This window comes from Pecten maximus, chromosome 11, assembly GCF_902652985.1.
Source record: "Pecten maximus chromosome 11, xPecMax1.1, whole genome shotgun sequence".
NCBI classification, from domain to species: Eukaryota; Metazoa; Mollusca; class Bivalvia; order Pectinida; family Pectinidae; genus Pecten; species Pecten maximus.
The window spans coordinates 36,345,972-36,358,603 of record NC_047025.1 but is presented as its reverse complement, the minus strand read 5'-3'; the positions used below and the strand labels follow the sequence as shown (position 1 = coordinate 36,358,603).

Sequence of the window (12,632 nt, the reverse complement as noted above, 5' to 3'; positions counted from 1 at the left end):
ATTTCACCTGCTTACCTGCGTACAGGCAGCTACGCGCCTGCCCTGTGACAGTATGTCCAACTCCTCATGAAAAATAAGTAACGTACGTTCTGTAGCAGCTATAATGCTAGCTGCTGTCCGAAGCATGTGTTGTCTTTGTTCTATGAGGAGTCCTTTCTAAGTTTGGTCTGAATGACGACTGGAAGTGACAACAGGATGCTGTAGCCCAGAAAATGCTTTAGTTGTACGAGGTGCGCACTATGTGCATTGCTTAATGACTTCACCTTTAAATAAAATTTCATGTTGAAATTTATTCATTCTTTTTTTTTAGTTATTTGTCGATAATCATTCGGAGAACTCGTGGGATTGGGGGTGGGGGTGTGGGGTAAAGTTCGGTGACGATATGAAGATGAAGCATTTGACATAATAAAATACCTTACACCCAGTAGGTCCTCGTATTACATGTATATTATTCTAAAAGGATCTATATTAGGTATTAAGTATTTCATTATTATTATTCGATTTGAAACTATAAATGCTCGTGACCTGGCGCCATTTCGCTAACGTTTCTTACTTGAGTTAATTGAGGTGTTTTTTTTATATGTAAGCATTGCTGTAATAACGTCAATGAGTTAAGGACATTTTGACATGCCGTTTATTATACTCTGTCTTTGTTCCTTTTGTGTGGTCTTTCTTTCTTCTTTTTATTTTGTCATTTTCTAGTTTAAAAAACCTGATAGAGCGGATATATCGGTACAATGATGGGAGATATGAGTGAGATTATCCTAATATCAATTAATCAATTAACTATAAATTTATTTAATTAATTGATTATAAGTATGTAAGTTCCGGGGCAGTACTGTACATAACTAAGGATTATAATGTACTTTAAATGGCAGCAGTTTAAGAACAAATTATTTTACTATGCTTAGATGTTGCTTAGTTTTTAGATATAATATACATATAAGTTAAATAAGCAAAACATCGTCTTGGCGAGGGTGTTCCGGCGTCTGCCGTTTTTAAATTTAGTTCAAACCGGATATTACTAATCGTTCGTCACGCATGCGGAATCCACTCGGGAACTGTCATTGGCAACAGAGTGCGGATAGCAGTCGACAACAGTCTTTCTAAGAATGGTAAAGTATTTATTCTTTTACATTTACTGATTTTTTTTGGTATATGTAACTTGATTCAGTTCGTAAACAATGATAATAAATAGAAATTGATTCACCAAATAAACATAGTATTTGCGCACAGTAAGCCTGTCTAGACAGTTCGTTCATGTTTGGTCGTGTTGACATTTTTCATCACTGTCAACAGAACAGACCATGCTGAAATGAACGTGTAATTATGGTAAATTATATTCACGTGTAATCTTTTCTGTGTTTGTGTATTTCAAACTTCAGCTTTATATTTCGTCATACTGAAGTAATATTTACTGTTAGTGTATCAACAAATGGTACTTTTTTTAGATACCATTCCCTACAGTAGCCCCCCCCCCCCCTCAAAAAATCCATGTTGTACTGTATTATAACAGGCTACCTTATTTGTGTGTATAATACTTTCTTTCCAAATTCACATATGTTTCTTGTTTGTTTGGGTAGGCGACTGAAGTAGAAGAAACTCTGAAGAGGATCCAGGCACACAAAGGTGTGATCGGCATCATTGTTGTAAATACTGATGGTAAGAAATCTAAATCATTACTTATAAGCAATATTATAACTTCTATAGTTCTTTTCTGTATCTAGCTAGTCTATAGGTCTGAATTTAACCAAGCTACAGCTAAAATGAAACATGTTTCATGAATATTAAACAGAAACATCAATTGATATCCTTTTTGATCATAATTAAGTGTTGTCCCTGTCACAATGTCAATGGATTACAAAAATGTATATCTATTGTCTAGATTTTGATGTCATGATGATATGTAAAGATGTCAAATGGTGTGTTAACTACAGAATACCAGGTTTTGGTGATAGATTGATATATTCATTAATATTAAATTTATTGCTTCCATTTATAATGTGACAATTTATCTCAAGGCAATATCGTGTTAATGTTATTATATATGTTTGTGTTCTTAAAATGACTCATAAGACTGAAATAATTTACCGGGTGAGTGGTGAGGCTGGGAATCTGGAAACTTCACAGTTTTGTCTTTTACTCAATTTCTCGGAAAGTATCAGTTATGTATTACAAACAAGTCTTGAATATAGCTGCATCGTAGTATGGACATCTCAACCCAAGTTGAGATTACAGATGCCTTTCATTTGGTATTGCTGTATCTTAAATTTGGGTTAAAACCTTAATTAGATCTTGAGAATTAGATATAAAATCTGTTTTTTTCTTTCCAAATTGATTCACAAATTAGAATGCATATTCAAATTTGAATGAGTAGTAAAGCAGATACATTTTCTTTTCACTCTTCAAAAAGAGTGATTTTTGTGGTAAAATGACATCTAGGTGGATTTTGATAATTAGTGATTTTCTGAAATCGGATATTTGTTCTGCAATGCATCATTGATTCAATATTTATATACATGATACTACCAATAATTCTTTTTTTAAATGTAATTTGTATTACAAGAATATGTGATACTATAATGAAGTACCAGATACAATAACATGTACATGTATATAAATTCAAAGAGGTGCTTTGGTTTATTTTATTATTCCATTGCATGACTTATTTTCTGATACATTGATGTTCTGTTTTGCAGGAATGCCAATTAGAACAACACTTGATAATTCCACAACAGTGCAATTTGCTAGTTTACTGACCAATCTAACGCAGAAGGCACGCAGTGTGGTTCGAGATATTGACCCCCAAAATGACCTTACATTTCTGCGTGTCCGATCGAGGAAACATGAAATTATGGTTGCACCAGGTAAATATATATGAATGATGATGATAACTATTGATTTGCATGCCTACTCAAAGGCTTACACTGACTATTAGATATATACTATTGTATTGGTCACAGCTACACAAGTGTTATCAGTAAGTCTATGTTGTAACATATGGTGCTGCATACCACTATGCATAAATAAACAGCTGATGGTAAAATTCAAATCATTGTGTAACATGTTGTAATATAATACTTGATATTCATTTCAATGTTTAGTAATGCTCTGTAATTGTTAACTTTTATATAGAAATTGTAAGAATTAAATTACAGAAGTCAGTGTGTGTCTTATTATGGCAAAGTCTATCAGGTAGTTAGTCAATTTTAATTTTTAACCCAGCTTAATTTTCATACATGGAATTCATTGTAGCATCTATCTATTAGAAATAATGCTGTTGTAGAATAGTCATAATATTTCTTCTTTAAATAAAATGATATACCAATAATGCAGACCTTGGTATAAAACAGAATCTGTTGATTTAGTTCTATCTTTACCGACTAATCCTTGATTCAGGTGGTGCTACTTAAAAAAGATTGTCGTAATCAGCTACAAGCGAAATAAACTTCAAAATATTACAGCATTGTTAATATGTAAATGTGACCATGTTACATACATTGGTACCATTTCTCTAAGACAATGCCAATACAAATCAGTGAACAATTGTCATTTTAAGCTGTAGAAATCACATTTATACCATTTATGTGGTCTGGAGAAAATTGAAAATGAGAATCTATAATTGTTTTTAAATGAAATAATGGGTACACTGGTGATCTTAATTTCTTTATTGCTATTTACAAGTATACAATGTAATTTAAAACTGTTTTGTTTGAATGAAATGTATATCTTGAACAAAACGTTTTCACAATTTTGAAAGTACCAGTAATCGATCTAATATTCAAATTGCCTTCAACCATATCAGAATATCTGTGTTGTCGTGTAAACTTCCAAGTACTTTGCTTGTATTAATATAAAGTATTGGGACGAGTTTCTGTGTAATAGTGTGTATTCCCTATGTATTGAGTGTGAAAGCACTGCTTCCTTTCATAAACCATATATCTTGGTAGCATCTTGAGAAATGTTTTGAAGATCTATGTATCGAATCCTTCTCCAAAGTGAAGCATATCAAGTACAGTACTTAGTGTGGTCATAATAAACACTGAACCTTCTCAAAATGTGATTGCTTGGTACATCATTCAGTACAATTAGCCTGTAATTTTCCCGTGGCTAATTGCTTTCAATAACTGCAAGAGCATCTGCATGTTCATTAATAAGGATAACAGATTTTGTCAGTAATTTAAGATAGCACTTGTGTCTTCAATCACTTATGGAATATATGTGAACTTTGCATCCCTTTTTGAAATGTTACCTCCCATAAATCTTGGTTCACGTTAATATTCAAATTGAAGCATGAATACATGTATATGTATTTGCAATTTGGTCTCCACGAAACATCAGCATAGAAATGATTTCGATGATGAATGGATAGTGACACTCATATATTGTCCTTTTGTTTTATACTTCACTTTAATGTATGTGACTTATTGTAGTAGTCAAACTTTCATTTCATTTCTAATTTCAGTAATTGAAACTAATATTCGGAATTTTATAATATCAATAAACCTCTTAACTTATATTAGGGATATATATGTTCATCTCTGCTTATATGTAGAGTTATAGGTATCTTAAAGTTATCTTACAGTATCAATCCTTTATAGAGCTACCAAAATATAAAATCTTGGAAGGGAAAACTATTTAAATCAGTTTTTGCTATATCAATCTTCGGTGTTTCGTTGCTGGTGGAGAACTCATTTGATCCGCACTTGCTGCTGCGAGATCAAAATTTTATCATGTGAAGCCTATTGGTAACACTTTGGTGACAGACTGATTTCTGTGATGACAACATTAACGATGGGAAATTTAAAAGCTAAGATGAAGACTGCCGAAGTCCTGAGGTTGATGCATGCATTAAGATTCAAGTCAGTGTTCCAGTGGAGAAGATATGATCTGCAATGAAATTTCTCTTCCTGTTTTCAAAGGTATCTTTGCCTTTTCAACATCACATCATATATATATTGAACCTGGTACATGTAATGTAGAAAATGTCAATGTTTTTTTGTCATATCAAAAACTTATAGAACTGTACAAAATAAAAAATCAGAAACAATTCAATTTGTTATACCTATCAGACCATGGCATTTGAAACACATTTTCTTTTTTAAGATTAAGTTTAAAATCTTTGTTGATTTGGGGCAAAATGTTTTGACTTGGTCCATGCTTATATATAACAGTGGTTCCAACTTGATACAAATATCATACCAATATTCAGTTAGTTATATCCCAGTAATGCTCGTTAACACAAATAACATTTGATGGTGATTACTTACATGGTTGTTTATACAATGTAATTTACTACCAGTATTGAACATCCTGTGATAGAGTTGCTACCCTAAAAGACAGTAGTCAGCATCATAATAAAACAATCAAATGTTTCATTACATCATCAAATGTAACAAAAAGGTTCATTTTTTCTTTTTCTTATTTTTTACTACAGGACAACAATTTTTGATTATTCTGTATGTAAATGGAAGATATAGAAATAAGGAACTTAAATTACGGGACCGTTATTCTTAAAGTATCCCTTTATACTTACGGTACATATGATAAGAGTCTCTCAATGAATTTTTATAATCTACACATATCTCATTTTGTCAATTTACAGAATGATTTATGAAATCCTTTTTGAGTCCAATAATCTTTTATTGTGAAAATAACAGTATTTGTTTTCTTCATGTAATTATTTTTAGTGCAATGCCTTGGTGTTGAAACTTTAACCTCTGTGTGAAAGCTTTGCTTGGTCTTTTTTTTTTCATCCCAGTTTGTTCTTTTCTTCATCTTGCAATTAAATTTGAATTACATTTAACATTCTAATTGTAAATTATTTTTGTTATCCTGGCCCCAAGAGCTAGACAAGTCTGTTGGCATGCTCACCGACTTGGGGCATAAACTTTCATATGACTAACTCCTTAAATATGAGTCAATGGATTGAACATTACTTAACCAAATACTATTTTTAAACACCTGTAAAAATTAAGTGGAAATATTATGGTATGGCATTGTCAGGTTAGCAAATATCTTCTTTTTCAACTGACCTCTCTGTTTTCAACTGAATTGTTTGAGACTTGGCAGGCTTTGTAATCATATGAAGTTGTGTTTTTGTTGGCAACAATTTTGTTTAATATCGATTGGAAGATTTATTGCCTTTTGTTTAATTCAATATTTCAAAAAAATGCTCATATGTCTTCTTCTAGATTGAGACTGACATCTGTAAAAATAAATATTTTGTCAACAATTGGAATTTGAACTTTTAAATCATTGCATGATTGTTTAATTGTAAAAACGTCAATAAACATTTACTTAATTAAAAATTCACAATTGGTTTTTTTTTTTTTTTTTTATCTTTTTACAGAAAACGACTACTTATTTGTGGTGGTGCAGGGGGAACAGGGAGCTTTAGCATTATAAACAAATTTAAAGCTACAGAGGAATACAGATTCATCATCTAGACACGTATCAAAAAGAACACTTGCAATTTACCAGGAAATTTTTCTATTTTTTTTTTCTTTGATTTTGTGACAAACCAGCCATATATAGACAACTTATCATAGTGAAATCAATAAAGAGGTATTGGTATCCAGGAACAGTGAGGACAGTGGTTATATCAATATGACAAACATTTATGAGCTTTTGTGTCATATATGGATTTCATTCATTTGTTGCTTGTTTACCCAATTTTAGTTGACAATAAAAAAAATGTTTCAAGGAAATGTTGTGAAGGCGTTATAATTTCTTATTCAGTCATCATCTCTTTGATTATTACACATCACATGTTCTACAAGCTGTGAATTTTTTTTTTTTTTTTAAATCTGAATAATTTATTTTGTATGACACTGAAATATTATACTTTGTACATGTTTTGTAACTAAATGCCATTCAATTTTCAAATGTTGGCAAAATTTTTGGTTACAAACTGGTTTTTCTTTTACTATGATAAATAGGTTCAAAAATTATGTTTTCAACATATATGATTATTTGTGAAAATAATCACCATTAGCAATATTTGTATATAACTTGTTAAACAATTGTCATTAATTGCTACATATACCCAGTAATACTTGACTAATCTTGTTTATTGTAGAAAAAGACTACCTATTAATAGCTATACAGAACCCTCAGGAGACGTGAATACACCCAAGGACCCTGGACTATGTCAGACTTAACTTTGTCGCACGAGCCGCCAAAGCATCCGGATATTATATTATTAATTCACCAGTTGTGCTGTCATTTTTATTTCATAATGAATTAAGTCCAGCCAGAAATGGAAAATTTTTATTTTTTTGTTGGATTTCCAGATATGTTCAAAACTCATGTTACTTTCATGCCTTAAACACTCTATGTTAAGTCAAAACAGATATTGAATTTCAGTTTCTTAATATTTTAAATCAAGTTGACCCTCTACTTGTCAGCCTGCTTTTTGAAAGTTTTAGGAAGAAAAGGGACCAATGAAACTTTTGACAGCTTACTTATTGTAAGGCCTCGACGGCCAGTTACAGCATTGGCAGTAATCTCCATTTCTTCTGTGTATGAAGTTCCTGCATCAAGTTGAATAGATTTGAACATTCCTTTAGTGAAGAAGTAAACAAACTGTGATATCTGTATTGTGTATTCACAGGTGCTTGAATTGACACCTTTCTCCCAAAAAATCTCTTAGTAAGACCATTATTTTACATGTATCGTGATAGTTTCATTCAAGGATTTTTTATTACAGCATTATGAAATTGTTCACAATCATTCAGGCACCAGTGGTATTTGTCAAAGAAGTTGCCTCTTAGGATAAAATACATTTGGATCTAGATCTGCTTACTTTTGTAACAGTGATCTGTCTTATACAATTCTCTCCGATCTGTAGCTTACAAATAATATTGTCATTTCTGATGTCAATTGATGTTGAATCAAATGTAAATATTCTGTAGGTTTTTGACTTTACATTATTTATTAGCTTGTGCATGAAGGTATTTCCCCTGTACCTATGTAATTATATAGCGATGTAATTTTGCATATTGCAAGCATTTCCCATTTTCACTAAGAATTCAGAATAAATTGAATATATACTGTGAAGGATTTTGTTTTTTTTTTGTTATTGTTAATTAGATAATGTAGATTGAACTGAGAAGACACACTTGTCTGTGCAAATTGTGAACTCTTTAACGGATTCCATTTTGCAAATAGGCTAAACTGTTGACTAGACCGCTAATGGTTAAAGAAAGAATTTAGTGATTATCTCCCCTTGGCACAAGTTGAGATCATCCTCTGCTTATAACATCATGTATTCAATGATTTGTGCTCTAACCAAAGCATGTTTGAATGAATGAGAACGGGCCATGATCAAAAAGCATTACGAACAAAAAAATCTGATGATGATAGGCACAAAGTATCACAAATTACCAGTCTCCACATGTACATGCATCACAACATCCAACGATGACATGATCATTGTTTGGACCAATGCGTTTTTATATGTAAATGTTTTTGTATATTATCATCCATATATAGAATATTATCAATTTAGGTCCATATATTAATCGCTCAAATTCATTAATAAAAAATAAAACTCCAAGGACAGATCAACTTTCAAATCTGAAGATTTAATCAATTTTATGACAACAATTAAACCAGGGGAAAAAAAACAAATAAATGCAATATCAATTAGATACAAAATTCACAAAGTACCAGGTATTTATCACATTCATAAAATATTCAGCAGATTTCAAATTGCAAAGGAACCGTACATATTCGGTGGAAAGAAATGCATTGGGTTAAATATTCATCAAGGGGAAGAAGATTAATGCAATTTTTAACAAAATTATATTTAAACAAAATATACTTCTACAGATTATCATTTAACAAAATGGAATGTGTATTATTATAAATATGTGTAAATAAAAAAAAAAAAAACATTTTCAACAAAGTATCTGCATTTCAACAACCATTAAATCTACAGCAGCTATAGAACAATACTGTGTCATATATGTAGGGACGGATTCATTTTAGGAATAACTTGAGTTATCCTTCGTCAGAGTAGTATGCATAGATACAAAGTGGTTTAAAACCATTATAAAAACAGTAATGCTATGTTTGATATACAGAATTTTACTAATTTCAATAAATTTATTGTTTTTATAAATTATATGAAAATCACTTGACCATGGTTTTTGTATTAAAAAGGAAGGTTTAACTTGAATTAAAAACAAAATTGCACATTACAAAAATTTATTGATAATTTCATTAATGCATATTCATTAATGCATATTCAACTTTTCTATGTCATAATCTTATATTAATTACTTTGAACATTATAGAAGATACCTAGAAAAATGTCAAAAATCCATGATAAAAAGCTACTAATAGCTCCAGGCAAATGGTACAATTTTTAGCAAGGTCTGTTTACTCTATCAAAAATAATAGTTGTATGTCATTGTCAGTGGACCAGTCACTTTAAGTTTATCATACTCCATCCATTGCTTCAGCATTATAATGTAAACTGATCATAAATTATTTAAATAATCTTCATCCATAAAATACAGGTGCCCGTTATTGAACTGATCTCGTTGTCAAAGAAACAAGTCCTGATGGACTATTGGTAGCCCAGATAACTCTTACTGGACTACTGGCAAACTCTGACAACTGGTGGACTACTGGCAGCCCCCACGGCTACAGACTTCGTGCAGAACTTGGTGGGCCTCCTTCACACCTTTGGATGCAGCATGGGATATCAGCTGATGGGCCTCCCTAGAATTTTAAAAATTCTAAGTTAAAATATGTAAACATTGTATATCTGACAAAGTAAAAGTTTGTTCTGATGTAATTTTGTATGGATTATCCATGCATAATGGTATCCAATATCACAATGTTTTGATATCTGAGGTTTTATATTCGATCATATATTCACACAAAAACCACTTGAGGCGAGGCAAGAGATTAAGTCAAATAGAAAATAAAGGTTATGGAACTTTATAATCTTTGCATGAAAATCTTAATAGCTCTTAATAGTGACTTAATGTTGAAATTAATCTGAATATTCAAACAATTTCTCTGCATAATGCCATAAGGCTTTCTAGGCAAACAACAGCAAGGTGATGTTGGAAGTTCTCACCCCGGTTTCAGATTGGTTTTGAATCCCTTAAGATGTCCCACAGCAAGATTGTAAGATGCATGAGGATGTCCCTGGTCTGCTGCTTTCCTGAAATTTTAAGAATTATTCAGTATTTTAATTTATTTTGAATTTGAAATGCTAATAAATGGTCCTAACTTTATCACATATTGGATTGTGTGTACCATAGCAAAAAAAGGTTCTGAAATCATATCAATATTTTTTATCTCTTGAAAATTTATAAATACTTGTTTATTTCTAGTGAAAAAATGACTTAAAATAATGATGTTTGGAAGTGAATTTTAACCTCTTACAGAAGCCTACCTAAACCATTCCATTGCTTTCTGTTGATGTTTCTCTACACCTTTCCCTGAAAAATCAAATCAAAATCCTAATCAACACATTAATAAAAAATCAATTCCTAAAAAAAAAAAAAATGCACCCACACCTGAGAAAACCAATAGAATCAGATACAAATGGAAGTATTTACCTCCTGTTCAAAAGAATTCCATCATAAAGAAAACCCTATTTTCATATAATATGATAAGTAGGACTCATCCATGGATGTATTTGACCCCCATTCACTTAGGATTTATAAAAGGGAGATAATCTATCTCAAATTTCATGAGTGAGCATCATTAACTTACCATGTAGATACCGCTGCCCAACCTGGTGCTGGGCCTGTGGGTAACCAAGGTAACCATATGCATATGTCACATGGAAATGGAGGTGGTCAAAGTAGTAATATGCATAAATGGCAAATGACAGTGTTGATATAATGATCAAAGCCTGTAAAGAAATTATAAATACATTTATTGACATTTCAATAAAAACGTCAATAAAGCAGTTTTTGATATATAAAAGCTTAAACTACAGCAACAAAAATGAACATGATTATAAGACCTTGAATTTGGACACCAATGATGTGGATACTTGTTTGTCATTGCATCTAAACTTACCAGGTTTATCTTGAGATTAGGTTAGAATTAAACTGTCTGAGGAAGTAGAGTTTCACACATGAGACCTCAAGTTAAGATCAAGGGTCGCAGAACTTTGCTTAAAAACCTGCTATGACCTGACCCAAATATAGTACAAATGAATGTATATATGGTTTTGACAAAACATGGTAATGTCTGTAAGAATCAAACAAAAACATCTCGGTCATCAGGTCAACACCCTGGAATCATCACGGTCATCAGGTCAACACCCTGGAATAAACAGAGTTGAACGAGAAATCATAGTTCCCAAAGGTCAAGGACATTGCCGGTTCCATTAGTATTTTTTTATTCTGAGTGTCGATGCAAGATCTGAAAAGTTTTTATTGTCAATGCTTGTAATCAAATATATATTATAGCTGTTGACAGAAACATGTATTACATGTGCTATATATATGTTTCTGCCGTTGATAACTAGTCTATAAATACGTTTCTCAATTTGAAAGGCGATTAATTAGATTATAATTACATGGTAAACAATCGGTGTATGTTATATACAAGTGTACCGTTTCTCCCATATTGTCGCGCAACCTGAAAAATGACGGGAGTGTTCATGAGCGGTTTTTGTTTAAACGTCATTCATATACACTTGGGCCTAGTTAAATAATTCTAAGATTTCTGATTATCGGCCTTATATGGGCCGACTAATTCATATTTTTGAAATGCCGATTATGAACATCGGAATTCAACAGTTATTGCTGTAATCACTTAAATTACAGGTAAATTCTTTCAGGTAAATAATGCTAGATAACACCAACCAACCCCTTCCCGCGGAAGTATAGCGTAAAAATGTCCCAATAAACCCACAGACCTCCGCAACACGAATGTGCCATGGATCCGACTTCTTTTTTCGAGCAAGGTACACCTTTCCACCATACGGCAAACTTGAGTCATATTCCGGCTCGTTTTCTGGAATTAAACGTTGTCGTATTTCTTGTTCAGCTCCTGTTCTTGAGAACGTCGCCATTTTCTCAGCTTCCCCAGCCAATGACCTGCTGCCACCTGGTGGTAGCGTACGTGTCGCTATAGAAACGATATCGACAGGCACGAGCAAAATCGATAATATAATGTCGTGTTCAGTCATCAGTGAATAGGTAAAGCATACTGTTCTTATCGATTTTTTTCTAATATCAATTATGCAGGACAGGTAGTCTCATTGCAACAGAGCTAGAGAGTCTATATACATTCAGTAGATCTAGAAACGTTTCGGACGGTCGATCTTTAAATTCATATAAGTAAAAAAATGTAGACCGATATTGAATTTCGACTGGTCGATATAAGGCGATCTGTCAAGAGTGAGACAAGAAAAACCTTAATTGGTTGTAAGCTTGTTAATTATCAGGCTAGCATGACCAATGTTCCATAGCAGTTCCACCATAGAAATAAACTAGACTCTAGCAATATTTTAATTTAATTTTTAAATTCGTATATAACGTGGTGAAATTGGTATTTTAAAATTTCCCACGGGTCTTAGGCCTAGCGGTCATCTGATTACAAACTTAAGACTTACAGCAAGGCAAACGAAAGTTTTTATTGTCGCACCG

The 12,632-nt window shown here is 32.1% G+C and overlaps 2 protein-coding genes across 3 annotated transcripts; one reads left to right on the top strand and one right to left on the bottom strand.

Annotated features, from left to right (window-relative positions):
* Positions 1 to 1,006: 1,006 nt before the first annotated feature.
* LOC117338067 (dynein light chain roadblock-type 2-like) lies at positions 1,007 to 8,061 on the top strand. 2 transcript variants are annotated; one of them, XM_033899251.1, is made up of 4 exons: positions 1,007 to 1,115; positions 1,584 to 1,662; positions 2,700 to 2,867; positions 6,353 to 6,809. In XM_033899251.1, exons 1-4 carry the CDS (start codon positions 1,113 to 1,115, stop codon positions 6,406 to 6,408), a joined length of 306 nt encoding a protein of 101 aa, XP_033755142.1. In that variant the 5' UTR covers positions 1,007 to 1,112; the 3' UTR covers positions 6,409 to 6,809. The 2 variants fall into 2 exon arrangements, with proteins under 2 accessions (XP_033755142.1, XP_033755143.1); XM_033899252.1 differs by lacking the exon at positions 6,353 to 6,809 and adding an exon at positions 7,082 to 8,061 and having other exon boundaries at positions 1,010 to 1,115.
* A 506-nt stretch (positions 8,062 to 8,567) lies between these two features.
* Positions 8,568 to 12,103, bottom strand: LOC117338065. The gene is made up of 5 exons (XM_033899248.1): positions 11,900 to 12,103; positions 10,741 to 10,882; positions 10,418 to 10,463; positions 10,097 to 10,183; positions 8,568 to 9,732 (listed from the first exon to the last, which is right to left on the bottom strand). Exons 1-5 carry the CDS (start codon positions 12,053 to 12,055, stop codon positions 9,636 to 9,638), a joined length of 528 nt encoding a protein of 175 aa, XP_033755139.1. The 5' UTR covers positions 12,056 to 12,103; the 3' UTR covers positions 8,568 to 9,635.
* Positions 12,104 to 12,632: the final 529 nt, after the last annotated feature.

What these genes read in the sequence shown, in the direction of transcription:
- LOC117338067 (XM_033899251.1), top strand. An exon ending in CATTGTTGTAAATACTGATG is followed by an intron (nt 1,663 to 2,699) that starts GTAAGAAATCTA and finishes TCTGTTTTGCAG; the next exon opens with GAATGCCAATTAGAACAACA. An exon ending in TGAAATTATGGTTGCACCAG is followed by an intron (nt 2,868 to 6,352) that starts GTAAATATATAT and finishes ATCTTTTTACAG; the next exon opens with AAAACGACTACTTATTTGTG.
- LOC117338065 (XM_033899248.1), bottom strand. Translation starts at nt 12,055, where the DNA reads ATGGCGACGTTCTCAAGAACAGGAGCTGAACAAGAAATACGACAACGT. An exon ending in GGCACATTCGTGTTGCGGAG is followed by an intron (nt 10,883 to 11,899) that starts GTCTGTGGGTTT and finishes ATTTCTTTACAG; the next exon opens with GCTTTGATCATTATATCAAC. An exon ending in AAAACCAATCTGAAACCGGG is followed by an intron (nt 9,733 to 10,096) that starts GTGAGAACTTCC and finishes TTAAAATTCTAG; the next exon opens with GGAGGCCCATCAGCTGATAT.